Here is a 22278-nt window from a genome sequence, read left to right on the forward strand (position 1 = left end):
AACTACACACGCCTGGCCACAACAGCACTCTCATAAGGCGCCAACCCTTCCTCCTCCCCCAAAACCCATAACTCACAGTACCTTGACTGCCGAAAACACACCTCATAATCCACCCAATCCACCTTCGGCCCCAACCAAACAATCATTTCAGGCCTCCCATCCCCATTCTCATCCCCATTGCCATAGGTCTCAATGTACCTCGAGACCAATCTCGGTTCCCGCGGATAGACAAACATCCACGCACTAGCCTGCTTCGCCCGAGCATACAGATCCCAGGCACCACCTGCGACATGCATATGTTCCTCGGCAATGTACCGGTTCACATCCGAAGCCACTTCGACCCCCTCGATGGATATTTGAGGATCAGACTGCGAGACAAGTGCTTCAAGGAGACCTGAGCCGCTGCCTATGGAGAGTGTGAATCCGGGCTGTCTGGGGAGCAGACTTGCTAGGGTATGGAGTAGGGTTGTGGATATGGAGAGACAGCAATCTGGGAATTGGACAGGTCGAGTGGAGAGTTTGGAGGTGATTTGTGGAATTTCCATTGTTGGATGGTGGGGTTCCTGTGTTTTGTTTTGAAACTTCAAACATGGAGAGATTGGCTTGTAGTTGAAGGAAAAAAATTGTAGCTCACTGGCGGAGACACACCTGCCTATTATCAGAACTTGATTAAGCGATTTCGAAGGCAAGGAGCCGGCCGCGGCAATACTACAGCCCGATGGCAGATGGAGGTCTAGATCCATAACGACGCATACTACTAGCTGGAAACTTTGACTAGAGCTTCATCGGCTTTCAAATCACATCACGAGCGAGTTCAGGTCCTCGGGAGTCTACATGGGAAATATATGATTGTTAATCTATGCGCTTCATCAAGTCTTTTTTCTCCATCTACCGCCACAAACACTCGCCATGAGTGCAACATCCCCATGTGTAAAAGAAGCTGAGCCGCAGGCTGCGGGAAATGACAATCGTACGCCCTCCTAAGATATTGCGATGACCCGACTTGATCTCGAGTCCACAGGAACAGGCCCGCCGGCCTCTGAGAGTGAGGACCAATGACCAGGGCAAAAAAAAGAGCACCCAAAAAAAAAAGAGAAACCAGACAAAAGGCGGTTAGACACCAGCACCAGAGGAGGGAGAAACAGTAGGAGGAATATAGGGAAGAAAGGGGGAAGTGGAAGCAATGCGAAGATTATGAAGGAAAAGTTCATCTCGTGTCATGTACCATTTCTTTCCTCCAGGGGGAGCAGATCGCTCCATATTTTAACTCATCCCGCCTAACGGCAGGGCATGCCGTGGGCTGTGAAATCAACCCGGTTGGGATGAGTGGCGGATTGCCTCAATGAGGGAAGGACAATCTCTAGTAGACGCGGGCAAGGTTGCGCAGGTACCAGTCCACCAGGCGGCGGCCGGCCTTGGTCTCGCTGACGTGGATCAGATCGTCCTCAAGGGCGTAGTCGAGATCGTTGGAAATGACGGCCTCGCCCTCGAGCAGACCGCCCTCGACCCAGCGGATTTGGCGGCTGCGCTGCTTGTTGACTAGGAGCCACGAGCGGAGCTGCTCAGGCTCAACCTCCAGGAAGCCAGCCAGCTTCTTCAGATCCATCGTAGTGTAGAGCTTCAGGTAGGAGCGGATAGTGGGGTTGAACAGAGTGTTCTTGACCTCATCCATGAAGATGGCGGTGTGGTGGTCAACGGGGTCAACGTTAACCGCGGGGTTGTCGAAGTCAGGAGGAGTCGGGCTGATGAACTTGGGGCAAGCAGAGCGGAACAGCTCCTCAAACACAGGGAGAGCCTGGGGGCCACCCTGCTGCATGCGGTGGAACTGCTCGCCGTACTTCTCGCGGACGGCAGAGTGGATGGTGTCGTCCAGGCGAGTGGGGTGGAGAGCAACGCAGATGGCGATTAAAGCGTACATCTGGTCGTTCTTCTTGGCGATAGCATCATAGCTGTTGCCGCCCTTCTGGAAGTTCTTCGTCCGGGAGACGTAGACCAGAATGTGGCTGAACATGCGGATGGCGTCAGCATAACGACGCATCATCATGTATGAGAAACCGACGTAGTAGTAGGTGGTGAAGTGGGCGGCCATCACGCGGGCGAACATGGCCTTCTTGTTCATCTCAATATCGTCGAGAGTCTTGATGGCGAGGCTGAAGTCACCGAGCAGGCAGTGCACGCGAAGCAGGCCAATGATGGAGAAGTAGCCCAGCATCTTGTACAGAGGACGAGAGCCGTACTCTCCAGCGACGGTGACGGGGTCCTCGCCCCGCTTGATAGCAGCGAGCTGCTCATTGATCTGGGAGCGCTGAATGAGGGAGTAGAGAACGTTCAGCACGGAGTAGCAGCCCCAGGTGTTGGGGTTTTCACGGAGCAGCTGAGCCTCCTCTTCGGAGGAACCACTACGGGCGACGCGGTTGCGGTAGCGGCAGAAGGACTCGAACTGGTAGATGAACTCATCTATAACATCCCATGCCCAGTAGTACTAGAGTGAGCAAATATACAGCGGTTAGCTTTCGAGTCATTTTTGAAGCTGCAGCCTGGTTTTTCAGAAATGCCAAGCCTGAGGTTTTCATTTATTGTTTTGCTCGAACTTGAACAATGAAACTGCGCGAGATATCACCTACTGAGGGAACTTCAAGGTCGACAGGGCCTTCCGAGTTCAGAATGTAGTGGAAAAGACTGCAGTAGTTGTCGTAGCTGGCGAACTTGGTCTCAAGAGTGGCCTGGTATTCCAGCGGGGTAGCAGCGGCAGTCAACTGTGCCTGGAGGTCCTGAGTCTGCGAGCCACCGAGGGATGTTGTGCGGTCCAAGTCGCTCATTCCATCCTCGTAATTGACCTGCTCACGGTAGTCATTGACCAGAGCCTCCTCCTCGACATCAGACTCATCGTTCAGATTCGGGCGCGCATTCACGCGGTCGTCGTAGGACATTGTGGGCGTTAAAAGACTTCGAGCCGGAACACGGAATTGAGGGTGATGGTAAATTCTAGTTGATACTCGCGCCGAGGGAGGACGGCAAGGGCGGAGGAGAAGGTGATGGTAGTGGTGGTGGTGGGGGGTTCACGTCCGCAGCGGCCTGTGCGATTTGCCAAAGAAGTCGAATTTTGAGGGTTTTCGCTTCGGTGTTGTGCTTATCTTATCTGGGCATAAAGTTGAATGCTGACTCAGCTCATGCTGCTTCCACCATTCCACCAGGTTGGAAGTTGTGCGGCAAGGACCTCCAGCAGGTACCACACGTTAGGATGCGGCCCCAGCTCGGTGGTATGTAGTCATGCACTATGCAGCAACTTTTCTTGGACTATGAATCCAAATTCACACTAGTCCGAGCAGCTGTCTTCTGAGATCTGCGGTATTTGACTGTGGTTGCGCTCCTGAAGCATCAACCTACCGATCAAGTGCCTCCATCACATAATGTTGAGCCCACCAGAATCAAGCACCTTGGGCAAGTCGAAATGGCCTGGCTGAACTGGAAGCATTTCATACCACAGGCTTGGAGGTCTTCAAGCTCTCATAAGGGATCTGGGTCTATTGTGGTGAGGTTGAGAAGCTTCGCTCGAGTGGCTTATTTACATCCGTCAAATCTCGGGCAACAATGCGAAGCATAACACCAAGGTGTCATTTTCTCATGCTAGACACATTGGCGAACTCAGAGAATTCAAGCCATGTTCACGACCGCTGTAAGAGACCAAGTTGTTCCAGACACACAGGCGAAAAGGGCTGAAGAGCTTTGCACAAAGACTCGCGATGACCCAGCGAGTACCTGTACTCAAAACAAACCCTCCAAAGCCCTCTTCAGCACATTGGATTGTCCGGCCTCGTCTAGACTGGGCCCGCTAGTAAATAAAATGACCTAGTCTGAGATGAAAGATGATGGACTTCCAAGTCACAATGTACTAGACTTCCCTCGAGGCAGGGCTCGTTCGGGCTCAACTGACGTCGGAAGAGGAACCGTTCATGATCTGAAAAGATTCGGCATGTTGCTCGACCGATGTTACAGCTCGACCGAATTGCGCCTTCATGGCGGAAGACATTCTAGAATGACTGATTCTGGACTCGATACCAGCTCCAACTATATGGTGAAAGAGGTGAATTGTGGTAAACAAACCTAGAAATTATCGCGTCGGCTGCGAACTCTAAGGCATTGCGCCGACGTTTGATTCCAGTATTCAGGATTTTCGAAGCCCAAACTTGATGGCTTGAGTGTTCAGTGTCGAGAGGGAGCCAGACGATCTGTCGACGCACTGGAGTGCCCATATCGAACTTGACTCAACTGATAGATTCCAGACACGGTCTCCCGTGATTCCCTGCTATACAATCAATCAATCTGAACTGTGCATCAATCTCGGGTTGGCTGGCCTGAAAGCAGCTTCCCCCATTCAATCAATGTGACCTAGAAGTCCATCCATCCTTCAGTGACTTCGGTCTCGTCAGCTCTGCTTTGGTATTGTCCTCGGTGTTTTTTTCATGGCAGCACTAGGGCTGCAATCACCTTTCTGCGCTTGAGGTCACTCCAAGGCAGTCTGCCTCCTCGGCTGGGAAAAGCACAGCATGATGTCGTAGAAACCGAAAAACACTGAACGCCACCGACAACAAGGAGATACGGTCATATTTATAGTCCGGCATGAAAAAAGCTGAGACTTTACGGCCGATTGTGCCGAAACCCCGAAGTCGTCAAAGAAGTCGAAAGTGAGGAAGAGGAAACTACCAAGTCTTCGATGCCTCAAAAACGATGGCAATCTGCAGAGCCCGACCTCTGAACTCGACGTGGTTGTAAGGCGCATCCGTGCAGGTTGCACATACGCCCACCTTCATTCCCAACTGTGTTCCTATCGCCCTGTTTCTATGATGTCGGAATCTGAGAGCCACGATCGAGCTCGGTTTAGTCGAAAGATGAATTGATTTAATCTCCTTGCGGCCTGCGTCAGTCGATCTGTTGACCCCTGCCGGCTACCGTCGGCTCATAGGTGGAGAGTGGAGGCGTCTCCACCGCTGTCGCTCGAAAGGCGTGTAGTCGTGCACACCTTAGTGTGGCAGTTCGGAACGCTAACCCTCCAACAAGATATCCACGCTCTTACCGTCGTGGGATGCGAATCATGCGATAAGAGGATCCTATCGCCGAGATCGATGCTGCACGTGCATGGATACACTGCAGTATCAAATGTCTGTAAAGGGAGGGGTGAAAACGGAAAGAGAATGACAGGCGGAGCCCGCAGATAGAGAAAGAGGGTTCGAGGATCTAGATGCCGATAAGGATGTCGTCGCGACTGTCATGCCCGAGCGGCAAAACATAAAAAAGTTTTTGGGGGGGGCTGCTCGGCTCGGCTTTGATAAAGTTTGGATCCAGTTTCGCCGGGGCAAGCCGATTTCGATAAATTCATCCGCACTTCCGCAATTCAATTTCTTGACAAATTGTGCTCACGCTGACGCACTGCTACTGTCTCGTATCGGCAAGCAGCACCATCGAAAGACTACACATTGGTCAAGCTCTCGTTCTCCTGCCAAGTTTTGAGGAGCCGAATCGTCTCCACCAGACACCGTTCATTGTCTGTTCAATTTCACCTTTGAGATCCCAGTGACTCACCCTTCAAAAAAATCTCTCTCCTTTCTCAATCAGAGATCATCAAACCCTCTTTCAATCTTCCACCACTTCAATCGTCACGTTCAGATACAAGATGGGCTCCATTGCTACCAACGTCGCGGAGCTTGACGCATCCAAATTCAACATCACCCGCTCCACCAACCTTCGAGATGTGCCTCTCCCTGGTTCTCCCGAGGAACTGAGTCACTCCTATTGCACTGACCACATGGTCACCGTGCGATGGACAGTGAACAATGGCTGGGAGACTCCCGAGGTGAAGCCCTACCAGAACCTCAGCGTTCCGCCGACTGCATCCTGTTTGCACTACGCCACCGAGTGCTTCGAGGGCATGAAGGTTTACCGTGGCTACGACGGCAAGCTGCGTCTTTTCCGTCCAGACCTCAACGGCCAGCGCCTGAACACTTCCTCGCAGCGCTCCTCTCTGCCAGGCTTCAAGGCTGATGAGGTGAAGAAGCTTGTTGCGAAGCTGATGGAGATTGACGGCCCACGTACGTGATATACTCTGTATTGAAGTTGGATTGAGAGCATTTTGACTAACATCCCGATTCTGCGCACAGGCTGGCTTCCCAAGGACCGTCCCGGCTCGTTCTTGTACATTCGCCCAACTGTGATCGGCAACGGACCCCATCTGGGTGTTCAGGTCCCCAAGGAGGCACTGCTGTTCATCATCGCTGTCCCCTGGCCAGACTTCACCAAGATGAAGAAGGAAGGCGAGACTGTGTCCAAGGGTCTGAAGCTCTTCGCTTCTAGTCCCGACTCCATCCGTGCCTGGCCCGGTGGTTTCGGTTGGGCCAAACTGGGTGCCAACTACGGTCCCTCGTTGCAGTCCCACGGCAAAGCTCAGGCCATGGGCTTCGATCAAATCCTCTGGTTGTTCGGCGAAGACCGCCAGGTCACTGAGGCTGGCGCTAGCAACTTCTTCATCATCTGGCACAACGCCGACACCGGCCGGCTCGAGCTGGTGACTGCTCCTCTTGAGAGCCAGTTGATCTTGCCCGGTGTCACACGTCGTAGTGTTCTTGAGCTCGCCCGCGAACGTTTGTCCGAGAACTTCGTTGGCAAGCTTGCTCCTCTGCAGGTGGTTGAGCGCACCTTGACGATCAGTGAGATCGAGAAGGCCGCACAAGAGGGCCGTATTGTGGAGTCATTCGTCTCAGGCACTGCTGTAAGTTTTGTATCCCCCATCGCTTTGGTGAGAGTTGTTTGATCTACAATACTAACTTATCTTCAATAGTACTTCATCACTCCCGTGGCCATGATCCGCAACAACGACCAAGACATCAGCACTTTGGGCAAGGATGGCGAGCCTGCCGGTTACGCCGCTCAGATCAAGTCCTGGCTCGAAGCCATCATGTATGGCAAAGAGGAGCACGAGTGGGCGTATCTCGTTGAGGAAGAGCAGTAGATTCACGATTGAGACAGACGGTCTTTTTTGCCGTGAGGTCCCCCAACCAGGTTGGCCCCGTTCATTTTACCGTTTAGCGACTAGAGATCATGATTTCGACGAATTTTGGTACATTCGTCAATGTATATACGATTTGAGATTTTGTGCATGAATAGGAAAGAACTACTTGAGTCATATCAATGATCGTACTTGGGAATATCGTGCAATTTGTCTAAATGGATATTAATATCGTACATCGCCAAGGTCCGAGGCCTCATCACCGTCCTCTTCCACTGGGGTATGATGCTCCCCGAGATCAACCACCATTGGAGCATATTCGCCAGTCTCTTCATCAGCATCGTTATCCTCCATTTCCATCTCAACCTCTTCGCCATCTTCCAACTGGAGCATGCCTCGTCGAACAACAGATTCACGGTTCAACTCCCAGTCGAACTCCTCTTTAACCCAACTCTCCAGTTTTCCAAGCTCGGTCCTGACCGTTGAATTGCTTCCCTGCGGTGCGACCTCATCAACCGAGCGGCGAAGCTTTTTGAGAAGCTCATGTATGAAATGTCCACCCTCGTCGCCATCCATCTCAAATAGCCCACCTTCGACATCGTCGCATCTCTGGAGCTGTTTCAACAATATGTGAATGACTTCACTCACAAGCGATTCACGTTCAACGATCGCCTGTCGAGAAGTCAAAACGAGCTCCAGTAACCTCTTCCATTGCTGTAAACAAGAGAAGTTCATCATGGTTAGAACCATCACAAACGTGAACTGCAATTCACCCAGAATCTGGGCCTCTCCTGTGCTCTCATCCACGGTGATTTCGCCCCCGACACGACTCGAGTTCCTCAGCACAAGATCGCTCAAAGCCCAAGTCTTGTCTCGAGCACCTTCCGTTCTTTCACGTCCAATGGCGCCCTCTCGCCATGTTCGCTTTAGATCCACAGGAAGAAAGTTGAACTCCTTTTCCCGCTCGATCGTCTGTCTGGCTCCAGTCCTGTCGTCCCCCTTCTCTTCTGTCGAGGGCGAATCCACACCTGGAATATAATCTGCATCACGATTGGAAGTACTCGCAGAAGTCACCGTCCAACGCAAATGTCCGTCTACATCTTGTTCCGGGCTCCCGACAATGCGCGACAGAAGCTCGGGCGATAACCGATTTGTAAGTTGTCGCCAATCCCTGCGCCCCTCTTCCTCGGCCTCCTCGTTCTCCTCGGCCAGACGCGCTTCAAGCGGTGCTGAACCAGGCTTATTCGACAACATGGCGGGAGACACACGACTCCTGTACCGGAACAATCTACCGCTTTGCCAGAGAGAACCAAGATTAGCTTTGTAGCCCATAGCCTCTTGGCGGTCGGAATCGCTCTCCCCCGAGAGACATGAAAGAGACTCGGATTCTGTACTCCATTTCCAGATATAGATGTCGGCCCAAAGTACTTGTGGCGGGGGCTGCGCATGCGCCCGTACAAGCGCAGTTTCATTGTCGCATGTCCCTGCATGGCTGACGTCGCTCACGTGAAACCATGATCCACATCGCAGCGAGAAGCTCTCCGTTGTACCAGTGTAGAGAAAGTGCCACCCAGGAGGTAAGTCGCGGATGCCGTGGAAGTTTGCGGTCGAGGTGAATGCGACGAGGTCGATGCCCACGAGGGTTCTCGGAGGGAGCTGGGGGAGAAGGATCGTCGGTGACGGGTGATGAGATGGAAGCATGACGATCGATCAGGGAATCTCCGACTATCCCGACTTCTGTTATAAAAAAAAGAAAAAAAGCGGTGAATTCTGAGAACTGCTTGCGCAGCGTCGAAATTTGTCGATTGGGGGAATTCCCCGGTCCGAACGTCGCTGATGTCAGTGTTCCGCACCAATTGTGATTGCTCTACTCACGAAGGCGGCGTACAAGCTTTTGCGATGGGGATGTACAAAGAGTCAGCCTGCGGGGAATCTCTTGCTCCTAATGGAAACACATGCGCATGTGTAGCTGCTCCAACGTAATCGGACAATGCAGTGCGCGGGTGAAAATCTGATCGCTTAAACTATGGTAGCGGGGTAATCTGTGTCTCGACTATCAGCTGGGATGTTTGACATTTCATGAAATGCGCAGCTATACCAAATTGATACCATGGGTTCCAAAGCTACTGCGGGGGAAGAGATAGAGAAAAAGGAAGAGAGACAGTCGAGACAACGAAAGCTCTACACTACGGCAAATATAAGGTACTCAGAAAAAAGTCAATTGATAAATGTCAATATAGGACTGACATTCAGACTCAATTCCTATAACTGAGATGAACTTTTCAGGGCATGAGAACATCTGAAGACCAGGCAATAAGGGCCGTTCTTCGCGTTTATTCCATCCACATATGCAAGTAGACCCTGCAGAAGACCTCCAATCCAGCCACGCAATAAAGTCGCAGTCGGAGAAAGAAGAGACCGCACACGTCTACAGACGACGACCACGGCGACCACCCTTGCGGCGGGTAGAGTCGGAGGGAGTGGGAGTCACGTCCTCGATACGACCAATGCGCATGCCGGCACGGGCAAGAGCGCGGAGGGCGGACTGAGCACCGGGACCGGGGGTCTTGGTGCCGTTACCACCAGTGGCACGGATCTTGATGTGGAGGGCGTTGATGCCGAGCTCCTTGCAGCGGACAGCGACGTCCTGAGCAGCCAGCATGGCGGCGTAGGGGGAGGACTCGTCACGGTCAGCCTTGACCTTCATACCACCGGTGACACGGACGATGGTTTCACGGCCGCTGTAAGTAATCTCAGGTCAGCAACTTGCGTTTGATTGTCATATGATAGCCCCAATGCTGCCTTTGAACCTTGGTCGCGGTTGAACCCGAGGGCACACTTTTCCGTGTACACACATGTTCGACACGGCCGAGGCGAAAGGCGGTAGGCGCAATAGAGTCTTGAGGAACATGCGGATGCGGAGTAACGTACGAAAGATCAGTGACGTGAACGAAGGTGTCGTTGAAGGAGGCGAAGATGCGGGCAACACCGAAAACGAGCTTGCCTATTCCGTGCGCAAATCCAATTAGTCTCGGTTTCCGCGGAGTTTTCACATGACCCCATCATGAAGCAGGAAGTGTCGCCAACATACCATCACCAGCGAGGGGGCCGAGGGAGACGTTCTCCTTAGCGGCGGGGGTAGTCTTCTTGGGAGCCATTGCGAATGTGTGGACGGAGTTGTCGTGGATGGAATATGGAGGAGGGAGAGAGGAAAGAGCGCAAACCGCCAGAATCAAAGATCGAAAAAAGTGGGTGTGTGCCCTCGCGTGCTCCTCGACTTTGATTGGTGCAAACTGCTAGGCAAGCGAATGGTCCAGGCTACCCGCCTGAGGCACGAAGCGGCATAAATGTGGGTCACTAGGCGGTCAGATGGAAAGTACTTAAATTTTTCTGTTTGATCCTTACGACATAAGCTGACAGGCCATCTTTCCAGGCGCACTTTCCTTCCTCACCTCACAGCTGATTTGAAGCGGAGCAAACATCAAGCCTTTTCCACTAGCATTCGATCCTTCTGTGTGAAGATTTTGGAAAATTCTCAATTCCTAAGAGTATCAATCGTCAAAATGGGACGCACCAGGGAGACTGCCTCGATTGGCATCATCGGCATGGGCGATATGGGCAAAATGTATGCCCAGCGTCTGAGCGATGCCGGCTGGAGGTAAATTCCACCCACTTTCGCTCACTGTCCTTCATGACAGTGGGCGACTTACGATTGATGGTAAGCCTTCTCTTGCTCTTTTCGCAATCTCCACCGTTTCCTGCCCCCCAATCTCGAATGATGACTTGAGTGCATTTGGCTCGAGCATGACTCGGCGGAACCCTCCTCGCCATTCTGGTTGGAGGGTGCCCGCTGGGTCGTCGATGATGTAAAATACTCGCTACCTTAATTTTTTCATGTCTGACATCGTGGAATTTTCTCCCATCTTGAACTGTTGTTTGAATTCACTTGGTCAGACAATGTGCTAACTAACGACTTTTGAAGCTAGCAATCTCTTACAAGATACCCTGTCAACTGTCCCCTCGTCTTTCGGCTTGGGCTCTTTAGAGCGAGGTCACTAACGAAGTACTATATTATTTTATTCAAAGAATCAATGCGTGTGATAGACCTGAGAATTTTGCATCTCTTCAAGAAGAGTTCGCTTCTCGAGTACGTTTCCTGCTGGGACCATCATCCAGCCTGATGCTCATCGTATACTAGCCCTTGGTCACCGTGTTTCCGAATGGCCATCTCGTTTCGAGAATTAGCGACTTTATCCTTTACAGTGTAGAAGCTGGCGTCATCGACCGCGTTGTTGCACAGTATGGTCCATGTATGTCCACGATCAAGTCCATGCCCGTGATCTCCACCCCCCGTTACTGGACTTTGTTCCTCGATGTCGCGATTCGACCTCATGCAGGCAGCTCCGGATTTTCTGACGTGTCAATTCCACATGCAAAGCAACCAAGCAGGGTGCCATTGTCGGCGGTCAAACTTCATGCAAGGCGCCCGAGCTCGCCGCCTTCGAGAAACACTTGCCCTCCGATGTAGAAATTGTATCGTGCCATTCGCTGCATGGTCCCAAAGTGAATCCCAAAGGCCAGCCACTGGTGAGCATATCCCTTCCCTGCTCATATACAGCCTGCGTCGATGGTGATATTGACACGAAACCGCAGGTTCTGATCAAGCACAGAGCATCCGATGAGGCTTTGAACTTTGTGAATGAGATCCTCTCGTCATTTGGGTCTCAACATGTCTACCTCACAGGAGAGATGCACGATCGAATCACTGCCGATACACAGGCCGTTACTCACGCCGCCTTTTTGAGTATGGGATCAGCCTGGCAGGCGAATCGGCAGTTCCCTTGGGAGATCTCTCGATGGGTCGGCGGAATCGAGAATGTCAAGATTAACATTACTCTCCGCATTTACTCGAATAAGTGGCACGTGTACGCGGGTCTTGCTATCCTGAACCCTTCTGCCAAAGCGCAGATCCGCCAGTATGCCGACTCCGTGACTGACCTTTATAAGCTCATGATCGGTGGACAAAGGGAGGAACTGAAGCGTCGTGTGAAAGCTGCAGGCGCCTCGGTCTTCAAAGATGGAACGGAGGCACAAGATTTACTCTTGAGCGATGAAGTTCTTGATCGCTTTTCCTTGTCGAACCATACACGTGAGAAATCACCCCCCAACAGTCACCTCAGTCTGCTCGCAATTGTGGACTGTTGGTCGCAGCTTGGCATTGTGCCCTACGACCATATGATCTGCTCCACGCCGGTAGGTTTCTCTTGAAATGGCGCTTCGACGCATGACGAAAGTCCGCTGACCAAACCCAGCTCTTCCGCTTGTGGCTGGGAGTGACCGAGTATTTGTTCCGAAACCCCGACCTTCTTGAAGAGGCCCTTGACACTGCAATTGATGATAACACGTTCCGCTCCGATGACCTGGAGTTCACATTTGCGGCACGGGTAAGTCAATATGTTAATGTCCCGAGACTCTTGTTTGATACGACTGACCGACTTCTCAGGCGTGGTCTGATTGTGTCTCATTCGGAGACTTTGAGTCCTACCGGGATCGCTTCGAGCGGATTGCCCAATACTTCGCGCCTCAATTCCCTGAGGCCGCCAAGCTTGGAGATGAGATGATGAAGACCATCCTCGAGAAAACAGAACAGAAGCCTTGATATCGGTATTGAGGTCAATATCAGTTCGCTTTCCTTCAGTTTCGTGGGCCACGTCAGGGTCTGCAAACGATCTAGTACAAGGCTCAAGCTGATCAACAAAGGAAGCACCGATAGCTTGGCTTGTTATGATAGCCAATCGTCAGATCGCATTGGGTCAGTAGGTCTTCGTCATATCTTCGCAAATATGCTATGATGTTGAAATACTCTGGAATGTGCCATGAGCAGCAAAATGTTCAATTCGACACGATGAATGTCTGGCCAAAATATGTCTTCTGCCAGCAGTCAAGCACTGTAGATACCATCCTTGGTCCCTGGAAAATCTTCATTTACAGAGTAAACATGCGTAAGATGAGAGGAACCTGTTGTAACTTGTAACTTGTAACTGCAAGTAATTCCCTTCGTTGACACGCCCTCCACTTCGGCGGGATCAGTGAAGCCTTAGTCATCCAAGGTGTGCAATTCACACTCAACCAAGTACTCAGGTCAAGTGTGTGGAAACGTCCAGTAGAAAAGGTCTTGCCCAGTACTCTGCCCCATTTCGCGATCCTCGGCTAACAACTGCGGGTCAGTTGTGATGGTCATTCTTATTCTGTGATTCAGCTGGGTTTGGCATCTTTTGAGTGAAGCCGCGGAGGACTTCCCCTCCCTCTCTCCCTGCTCACCTCCCGCACGCTTCCCCCCATCAAGGCGCATACCCTCGACACCGAGTCATTACTTCGCTGCGACTTCACGGCCTGGCTCGGCTCCAATGCAGTCATTCGACTGCCCAGATACCCGTGATAGGTGATACCCAGCTCTGGTAGCTAAATGGAGCTTTATGGCTTCCGGATACAACTCAGCGTTCTCCGCGTCCACCCAGCACCGCGCGTTGGGTGACGGCCGCTCCTCTCTTAGCCAAGATGGTGGATCGGTGGGAGGCAGCTGGAACGATGGGCTTTACAAGACGGGGCGGAACGGTCGATCTGGTTCTGGTGGGAGTGCAACGACCGGCACAAGGGGGGCATCTTCGTTGGCACCGTCTGTTGGTGGACCGGGAAGCTTCAGTGCGGAGCTGAGGAGCATGACCTCCCGAAGTGTCACCCCGCGAGCGGACGGCACATATGCAAGGCGAGCAAGTCGATCAGTGGGCGAAGACGATATGCCTACCACTGAGGAGCGACAGGCTATCATCCGGGACAAGATTGCGAAGGAGATGAAGATCAAAACCGGTACCGAAAACATGCTTGAGGCTCTCTTGTCGAAACCACCAAAGCAGACCAAGGAACAGCGATTGAAGATTGAGTCAGAGTTGAGTTCGTCTAACCGGAAATTGGCCGAGTTGCAGAACGAGCTCGAAGAAGAGCTGCTTCGTGCGCAAGCGCCCGCCACAACACCCCCACGAAGCCGTCTGTCGAGCCTGTTCCGTACAAGCCCTGTGCGCTCGCCATCTCGAAATCCAAAGGAACGATCTGATTTACAGGAAAACGGCCATTTACAGGAGGACGAAGCCGATTCGGAATCGCCAACATTCGTGCTCTCAGAAACGCTCCAGGCTCTCGAAGTTGATGGCATGTCTCCCGATTTCTATGTCGAGCGTGCCAACAACCTCGTCGAGCTGTTCAAACGACATCCGACTCTCAAATATGACCTCGCGTGGCCTGTCTTTGGCTTGCGGGTACAAGTCATGCTTCTGAGTGACAGCAAAGAAGTCGTGGCAGCTGGTTATCGATTAACTCGATACGCAATCGCTGATCGCAAATCACTTCAGACTATTCGAGCACTCCACACTGACGAGCTTGTCATTTTGTCGCTGGTCAAGGAAAGCAAAGCAAGCATCGAGCGCGAGCAAGCTCTCAAATTTGTGAGGGCTTTCCTTGATGTTAAAGACGGTGTTAAAGAGATCCCTGGCGCCATTGTGCGCACGATTGTATCCATCGCTGAGCATCACGACGATCGCTTGCGAAACATCTCAATAATGACTTTAGCGGAGATCTTGGTCAAGGATCCTGAATTGATAGCATCTGTGAACGGACTGGGCGCCCTGCACGATGCTCTGGCCGAAGGCACGTTTGGTGCATCTGAAAGCCTCATTTCTTGTTTTCTGCATGTCCTCGATACTCCTCGAAGTCGTAAATACCTCCAGGGTTACGAACTCGAGGCTGTCCTAGCGCCGTTCACCGATTCTCTAGCCGATACTTTGAAGACTGGTCGGCTAAAGACCGCGGCGCGCGCCATCTCTGCGATGCTAAAGACTTGGCCTGGCCTAGTGGTTCTTTCTAGAGAAGACGCAAAACCTCTTCGCTCCCTTCTCGAGTCTCTTCATTATCCTGATACGCAGGCTAGGGATCTGATTTTGGAATTACTCTTTGACGCCCTACGAATCAAGCCTCCCTCGTGGTCATCTTCGTTTTTGGCAGGCAGAAGATTAACCACATACGGCCGTGTATCGAATTTGCGATCAGAGACTGACTTTGCAGGCTCTCGAGCTTATCAAGAGAGTAGCGCGAACCGATTCGATCTGACAGCGCATTTCTCCACATTGGTCCTTGCAGCTTTGGTCGCCGCCGGCTTGCCGCAGGCGCTTTCGGAACTCATAGAAGATGAGACGGAACTATCACTTCGACGCAAAGCTACTCTCCTCCTTACCGAGGTCCTCAAGATGGCCCACCATTCCTTACCCGCTACGACCAGTGCAGACTTGCAGGTGCTTGCCCATCTTCTGCCGGCTGCTGTTCAATTTGACACGGAGAAGCACGATGTCTCAACGGCAACCATTTTCCAGATTGAAAGTATCAACCGCACGCTAGCGCGATCTGGCGGGTATTCAAGCGGAACGGGCAGATACAACTTGGACCCAGATCTATCTGTACCTGGTTTGCTCCCTAATGAACACGCCAAAGACAAGCTGAGTGCATCCATGGACGAACAGACATTCCGAACAGCGATTTTGGAGACCCATGTCTTGAATTCGGTCAATTACATGAAATGGAAATGGGATCTGATTCACCGTCTTGTTGAGGGTCCTTTGACCAACTCGAAGCGCATGGATGAAGCGATCAAAGGCTCCAAATTCATGAAGAGACTCCTCGGATTCTACCGTCCCTTCAAATATCGCTTTGCCATGGTCCCGAATACAAAACCAAATCAAAGATACGTACGCACTGGCTGCGCACTTATGCGGACTTTGCTTGCGACTCCAGAGGGCATCAAGTATCTGGCCGAGAACAAGTTCTTGCGACAAGTCGCGGAATGCTTGGCTCAACTGGACCGCATGAGTGGATTGACATCGGCTTCTCCGCTGTTCTCTCGAGAGCAAATGTCCAGTACCTTGAGCGGGGGTTACTTCGCGATGTTGGGCGCGCTGAGTGCTGATGCACGGGGTCTACTCATGATGGAGAGATGGCACATGCTGAACATGTTCTACCACATCATCGAGCTTCAAGATCGGAATGATCTCATTCAGACTCTACTTGGTAACATGGACTATAGCCGGGCGAGTCACCTTCGTGTCATCCTTTCTAAGGCTCTCACGATTGGCTCCAAAGATATTCGCATATTTGCCACAAAGCTGCTCCGCAAATATGCAGTTGGAACGGTCGGTGTGTCACCTCAATTGACTATCAGCAACGCAGAATGGGTTGTGAAACTTCTTGTCACCCAGCTCTATGATCCAGATGTCACGGTCTGTCAGATCGCCGTGAAAATTCTGGAGGAGGCCTGTAATCAACGCGACTACCTTGAATTTGTGGTCAAGTGTCGTCCGTCCCTCGACCATCTTGGTGAAATCGGCGCGCCCCTTCTACTTCGCTTCCTCTCAACGTCAGTCGGCTATCATTATTTGGATGGTCTTGACTACATCACTCAAGAGATGGATGACTGGTTCCTCGGTCGGAATGACACATATGTTGGTCTTGTCGAGGCAGCTTTGTCTCGGGCCTATGTTGATCAGCCGAGACGCAATAGCTTTGCGCCTGAGGATCTTGTCGACCTTCAGGATGTAGGGGTGGTGCCTCCGCATTTCTATCGTGAACTCGCGCGAACTGCGGAAGGGTGCAAGCTGTTGGAGCAATCCGGCCATTTCAATGAATTCGCGTGGACCATCCGTGACTTTCGCATGGAGGAAGAGGATAATGAGGCTCTTCTCAAGGTCAAGGGATGTCTCTGGGCTGTGGGAAATGTTGGATCCATGGAGCTCGGCGCGGCGTTCTTAGAATCTGAGATAGTGCAGCGGATTGTTTCAATTGCGCAAGAAGCCGGCGTCCTCACCATGCGTGGTACCGCTTTCTTTGTTTTGGGTCTGATCTCGCGAAGCAAGCATGGATTGAAAGTTCTTCGGCACCTGGGATGGGATTCTGCTGTCGACCAGAACGGCGAGTCTCTAGGGTTTTGTCTGCCTGCTGACTTCCGTCAGCTCTTTTTGGTACGATTAGAGGCCCGCATTGAAGCATCTCATGATTTTAGTTACACACCAAGCTAACACACCTAGATCTCATTTCCCGGCTTCTATGCTGATTCCCGGCGTCCTCCATCGGCAAGAGTCAAGCAAGCCACGACGGATTCAGACCCGGTCAATCAGAAGATTCTCAAGCAGATTGTTGATATGGGGAACACTGTTCTGTCCAAGCGTTCGGCGACGGACCTGCACGGGTATGCAGCTTCTTCCATTGCCCTCTCTTTTCTTACCTTTTCTCCTGGCATCATCTGACATGCTCTACCGCCAGTCTCAAATCCAAGCAGCCTGAAAGGTTCCACCAGGTTCAACTCTTTCGCAAAGCCTTGTTTATTCTTGAAAGTCACCACTACCGTTTACCAGCTCGTCGCTTTGCGCTGGATCTCTTCGACAAAAGTGTGATGCGGCGAATCGTGCTTGAAGAAGACTCAGAATCAGATTCTGACTCATCCACATAAATCACTCTAGTCCTCAGTCTTGGAATGATTGATTCTTGATACCCGTTATGAACCGCCCACCTCGACCCCTGTCAGCAACATATACCCCATTCATCCATCTTATCTTCTCACAGCACCGCCGAGTTGCCATCCTTCTCCTACCCACTCTGTCCGTATCTGGTCTCTGCAGCAGGGTATTTCAATCAAAGGCTACTGCGCCTGTACTCCTTCACTTGTCATAGATCCAAGCTTGTCTTTCCGTTTCCTTTTTTATTTATCTCTTCAGGCAAGCTTCATCGGCATTTCGGCGAGTCGGTTTTGCAGCAACGAGACACGAATTGATACCAAATGACATAACTTTTCGAATATTCCATTCAGCCTCGCGAGCACTTGTCGGTCCAATTTGTTCCGAGTCCCTCGTCAGCCCGTTTCCCGAGATCTGTTGTAGACTTCTCAAAGACTGAGCGTGGAAACGGGCTGACACAATCATTTTGCTAGATAATTTCACTCGTAAGATTGGTAAGAGCTTGTTCTTGATCTTTTTTTTTCTTTTACGCTGTCACACACATCCCGCTAGTCCGCTACTTTGAGGTAAAGATAGATTACTCGGATGCCCGGATGCATAGAAACTCTCACGCGGCTAGAGTTGATTATTGAGGGACTCGACGCCATATAATCACTGAAGCTTCAGCCCCATCTGCACTTTTGTGCTCTCTTAGTAACAGCAGTAAGTTAGGTAGTAACAGTAAAAGCCCAGGCAGAATAGCGAGATTTGAGACTAGTATTTGGACGGCAATCAAAAACAACATTTAAATCGAGTATTGCAACACTATCCGAAACCAAGACTCCTGGCCTCTAAAAAGTACCTACTATGGCCGATCGCTTTGCAGCATCGATTACTGAATCATAAGCTTCAACTTTTGTTGAGGTCGCAGCAGGGCAGGAACCTCGATGTATTTCTGTTGTCTCCCCTGTCAAGGTGGATGAGATCCTCGTGGACTTGGCCCTCAACCGCGGCACTGCAGAATAGTTAATCTGGGCTTGTCCCCAGTCCCCACAAGTTGTGCATGTCACCCAAGAAGCTTTACCCCCTTTGATCCACTTTCTATGAACGGCCGCCAGCTTCCGTCATGGTTCCGCTGGGCATTTTTTTCCAGTTTTGTACGCATTTCTCACGATTGTCGATTATCTAAAGTTGGTCCCGCTCCCGAACTGATCGCCGATCTTCAAACCTCCGATGACGCTCCCCTCGACCTCGTCTTTCTCTTTCCTTCAACCATCGCTCCGAATGTATTTCAGAAGTCAGATCTCCGCATCTCCTGCTTGACAGTTCATCATTGTGGACCCTCTGGAGTCATGGAGAATGTAGATATGCCGCCATCATCCACCCCGCAGTTGGCCGACGCCGATCCCGATCGGACATCGGCCGCCAGTTCCAACGGGTCGAACGGTGAGGAGCATCTTCGTCCAGATAGTCCGACCGCTCTTGAGAATCCCCATCTCGTCGTGCGCCTAGTTCAGTGCCAACACTGCTCCCGACCTTTGCACACGCCGATTCGGCTGCCATGCGGCAACACTATTTGTCGATCCTGTCTGCCTCCAGTCCATCCTCGCACGGGCATTACCTACCCCGTCGCTGAAGGTCGTGACGAAGGCTTCACATGCTACTGGGCAAGCACTGACAATTGTGTTGGCGAGCACTGCCTGAAGGACTGCGGAGTTGACGTTGCTTTGAGCAATATACTCGGCGTCTTTCAAGAAGAACTCGGTGGCGTCTCCACTCAAAATGTTGGGCAAGCAGACGCGACTGACTATCGCGGACGCAATGTCAGCTGGAAACTTGACCAGGAGAGCGGCGATGCAGAGACCCTCCAGAGTGCCTGTATTACTCGTCGAGGATGGCTATGTGGTCTGTATCTACTTGCCTGGGAAGGCCGCCTTTCCAGCCATGCGATCGACGTGACCTATGAGCTATCGGAGGAGCTTGCTGAAGAACAAGCATGCCAGCAGGACGACCAAAACCGCTATGAAAGGCTCAAAGACAGAGTTCGCAGCGAGGTAGACTGTCAGGTGTGCTATTCATTGATCTTGGACCCTCTCACCACCCCCTGCGGCCACACCTTTTGCCGAAGGTGCGTCGCTCGAATTCTTGATCACACCGATCTGTGTCCGGTCTGTCGTCGGAAGGTGGGCACACCGGCTGCTGTTCGATCGGAGCCAATAAATCGCACAATCGCTCAGATTATCGACTATTTCTTCCCGGACCACGTGGCATCTCGACGACAGGCTGATGCCGAGGATGAATCGGGCGGGGACCATGAGAAGGACCTCCCTCTGTTCGTCTGTACACTGTCTTTTCCGACTATGCCTACGTTCTTACACATCTTTGAGCCGCGGTACCGGCTGATGATCCGGCGAGTTGTGGAAAGTGGTAGTAGCAAATTCGGTATGGTCATGTATAACAGACGGGGGGAGCCGCAAGGCGATCTCGGTAGCACGATTTTCATGCAGTATGGCACTGTGTTGCGTGTTGAGCGCTATGAGTTACTGCCCGACGGACGCAGTCTGGTCATCGCCACCGGTATCTCGCGCTTCAAGATCCTTGAGGCAGGTGAGCTGGACGGGTATCTTGTTGCGAGGACAGAGCGGGTGGATGACATCTCTGTTGGCGAGGAAGAAAGACTGGAAGCCACAGAGACCACCATTGCCGGGATTGGGGAAGATCCTTCGGGCCCGCATGTTGCTGAATCTCCCCTGGACTCTCTATCTACACAGGAGCTTCTCGAGCTTTCTCGCGAGTTTGTTCGCACGCAGCGACTGGCCAGTGCGCCTTGGCTGCAACCGCGCGTCATGCTCGCGTACGGACCTGTTCCGACCGATGCAGCTCGCTTTCCATGGTGGTTCGCTAGCATCCTCCCCATAGCCGATGAGGAGAAGTACCCTCTGCTGTCGGCAGTCAGCGTCCGAGAACGACTGAAGATATCCGCTCGATGGGCTCGGGAGCTGGGATCCCGGGATTGGTATGACTTTTCGTGGCTCTTTGGTTGGAGGTCATTGCTCACACTGTCTTCTTCCAGGTCCACCCCTTCATCGTTCAGTTCCGTCTTATGACTAGCCGTTCCTCTGTTTCTGATCTGCCTTCTGCATTTTGTCTTCAGGCCATTCTCCACTCTTCTGATTTCTGTATTCAACAATATCTTCACGTCGCTCACCCCGATCTCGTTTTCCATCTCGCTCTCTATCGGTGGTTCTCGGGCATCGCCGGAAAGGGGTCCAGCTCAACGCGAGCACCATACACCTTCCTCAACGGAAGCCGCTCATCAAACTTATGTTTCACACAAAATTGTCATTGGGGCCTTCTTTGCCATCTTCCTCGCTCAGCTGTGCGTCAACACTCTACAGTTGGTGCGAGGGGGGCGTCAGCGACGGCGAAGACCCTTGATGGATCTACATCTCCCCCAGCCCCTTCCACCGAACAATCGAGGTCGCATTCGAGGTCCATAAGCTGTCCCGTTGGCTGGGCATCTAGCATGAACGCCGAGGAGGGCAGGCTCCCCGCCTCGAGTACAGCGGCCTCATTGAGATAGGAACCTATCACTTTGAAATCACTGATGCTCTCTTTTTACCAGGGTTGGCTATTCATATACCATTCCCCCCGCTGTCATTACTATCATTGCAGTCATCTTCTTTTCGACCATCCCACTTTTGTTATTTTCGCGGGCTCGAGATTACGATTGGTGTTGAAACTTTTATTCCAAATGTATTTAAGCAATCACAGATGACCGATCTCTGCTTCCGGACCTTGCCATTGAAATTGCAGTACTATAATCTCTCGTCCCGACCCCAGAAGCGTATTGGATTGGCAGCACGCAAAGGCCTTGCTAGTAACCGTACAGTTGTCGGCATGACTGCGAACACCACCAGAACTCGAAGCCTTTCGAAAGAGCCCACGTATGTGAGAAATCGCTGAGTTTCTAGGCCCAGCTGTACAGCTCCACCTTTTACTTAGTGAAGTAGGCCTTTCAGATGGTAAAAGAAAAAACGCATGCACCATTGTCTCGAGGCAAGTGAGCCATACACAAAAAAATCCAAGGATAAATCAAAAAGAAAGGATCTCAGGTTTGTTTGTAGGAATAGCCGAACGCGGGGGTCGAACCCGCAACCTTGAGATTAAGAGTCTCACGCTCTACCGATTGAGCTAGCCCGGCAGGGCTGGTTGAGAGAAGACGATGTTTTTGGAAATATCAATCAAGATAAAGTGGGTGCTCGTTCTCGCTACCGAGTTCCCATCTTGCGGGCGTTGATTGGCCAGCAGCTTCCATCACCAGGCCACATATGTATTCCTGAGGCTGTCAGGTTTCGCCTGTATTGACATTCAACATGTTGCTTCAACATTAATGTTGTTGACTGAACGATTTGGAGTTCAGCTGGAATTATGGGAGCTTGGAGCTTGATTGTAGTATTATCACGATCTACTGTAGCTGTTCGGTCTTTGTATAGTGCAGGTACCAGGAGCGTAGTTGGAAGTGTAGGTATACGATGAGAAAACTCCATGAGGCGTGGTTCCCTTCATCAGGTGGAGATATACATCTGTGCTTGCTGGATAAACCCGTGCCAAACTGTATCTGAGTGAGAGATCGAAGACACACTGATGTACACTGTATGACTGTATAGTCTAACATCTAGATCGGTGGAATCAATGAAGTCACCCCGTAATTAAGGTTGACCACGAGGCTCAACTATCACATGGGAT

The 22278-nt window shown here is 51.7% G+C and overlaps 8 protein-coding genes across 8 annotated transcripts; 4 read left to right on the top strand and 4 right to left on the bottom strand.

Annotated features, from left to right (window-relative positions):
- Positions 1-2: 2 nt before the first annotated feature.
- N7539_005161 (uncharacterized protein) lies at positions 3-545 on the bottom strand (the record flags this gene model as incomplete). Its single annotated transcript, XM_056934763.1, has 1 exon — positions 3-545. One exon carries the CDS (start codon positions 543-545, stop codon positions 3-5), a length of 543 nt encoding a protein of 180 aa, XP_056789957.1.
- Positions 546-1360: 815 nt separating this feature from the next.
- Positions 1361-2930, bottom strand: N7539_005162 (putative eukaryotic translation initiation factor 3 subunit EifCl; the record flags this gene model as incomplete). The annotated part of the gene is made up of 2 exons (XM_056934764.1): positions 1361-2482; positions 2625-2930. 2 exons carry the CDS (start codon positions 2928-2930, stop codon positions 1361-1363), a joined length of 1428 nt encoding a protein of 475 aa, XP_056789958.1.
- A 2741-nt stretch (positions 2931-5671) lies between these two features.
- On the top strand, positions 5672-7003 carry N7539_005163 (branched-chain amino acid aminotransferase, cytosolic; the record flags this gene model as incomplete). The annotated part of the gene is made up of 3 exons (XM_056934765.1): positions 5672-6086; positions 6156-6763; positions 6833-7003. 3 exons carry the CDS (start codon positions 5672-5674, stop codon positions 7001-7003), a joined length of 1194 nt encoding a protein of 397 aa, XP_056789959.1.
- Positions 7004-7225: 222 nt separating this feature from the next.
- N7539_005164 (AAR2 splicing factor family protein) lies at positions 7226-8701 on the bottom strand (the record flags this gene model as incomplete). Its single annotated transcript, XM_056934766.1, has 1 exon — positions 7226-8701. The coding sequence occupies one exon, from the start codon at positions 8699-8701 to the stop codon at positions 7226-7228; it is 1476 nt and encodes a 491-aa protein (XP_056789960.1).
- A 727-nt stretch (positions 8702-9428) lies between these two features.
- On the bottom strand, positions 9429-10158 carry N7539_005165 (40S ribosomal protein uS11; the record flags this gene model as incomplete). Its single annotated transcript, XM_056934767.1, has 3 exons — positions 9429-9741; positions 9932-10004; positions 10092-10158. The coding sequence occupies 3 exons, from the start codon at positions 10156-10158 to the stop codon at positions 9429-9431; spliced, it is 453 nt and encodes a 150-aa protein (XP_056789961.1).
- A 405-nt stretch (positions 10159-10563) lies between these two features.
- On the top strand, positions 10564-12659 carry N7539_005166 (prephenate dehydrogenase (NADP(+)); the record flags this gene model as incomplete). The annotated part of the gene is made up of 6 exons (XM_056934768.1): positions 10564-10658; positions 11105-11147; positions 11199-11310; positions 11439-12253; positions 12313-12444; positions 12504-12659. The coding sequence occupies 6 exons, from the start codon at positions 10564-10566 to the stop codon at positions 12657-12659; spliced, it is 1353 nt and encodes a 450-aa protein (XP_056789962.1).
- An 817-nt stretch (positions 12660-13476) lies between these two features.
- N7539_005167 (putative cytosolic regulator Pianissimo) lies at positions 13477-17546 on the top strand (the record flags this gene model as incomplete). Its single annotated transcript, XM_056934769.1, has 3 exons — positions 13477-17058; positions 17125-17285; positions 17360-17546. 3 exons carry the CDS (start codon positions 13477-13479, stop codon positions 17544-17546), a joined length of 3930 nt encoding a protein of 1309 aa, XP_056789963.1.
- Positions 17547-18881: 1335 nt separating this feature from the next.
- N7539_005168 (uncharacterized protein) lies at positions 18882-21029 on the top strand (the record flags this gene model as incomplete). The annotated part of the gene is made up of 2 exons (XM_056934770.1): positions 18882-20568; positions 20641-21029. The coding sequence occupies 2 exons, from the start codon at positions 18882-18884 to the stop codon at positions 21027-21029; spliced, it is 2076 nt and encodes a 691-aa protein (XP_056789964.1).
- Positions 21030-22278: the final 1249 nt, after the last annotated feature.

The sequence above is a fragment of the Penicillium diatomitis genome, assembly GCF_028827545.1.
Source record: "Penicillium diatomitis strain IBT 30728 chromosome Unknown utg000005l_segment0_segment0, whole genome shotgun sequence".
Classification (NCBI taxonomy): domain Eukaryota; kingdom Fungi; phylum Ascomycota; class Eurotiomycetes; order Eurotiales; family Aspergillaceae; genus Penicillium; species Penicillium diatomitis.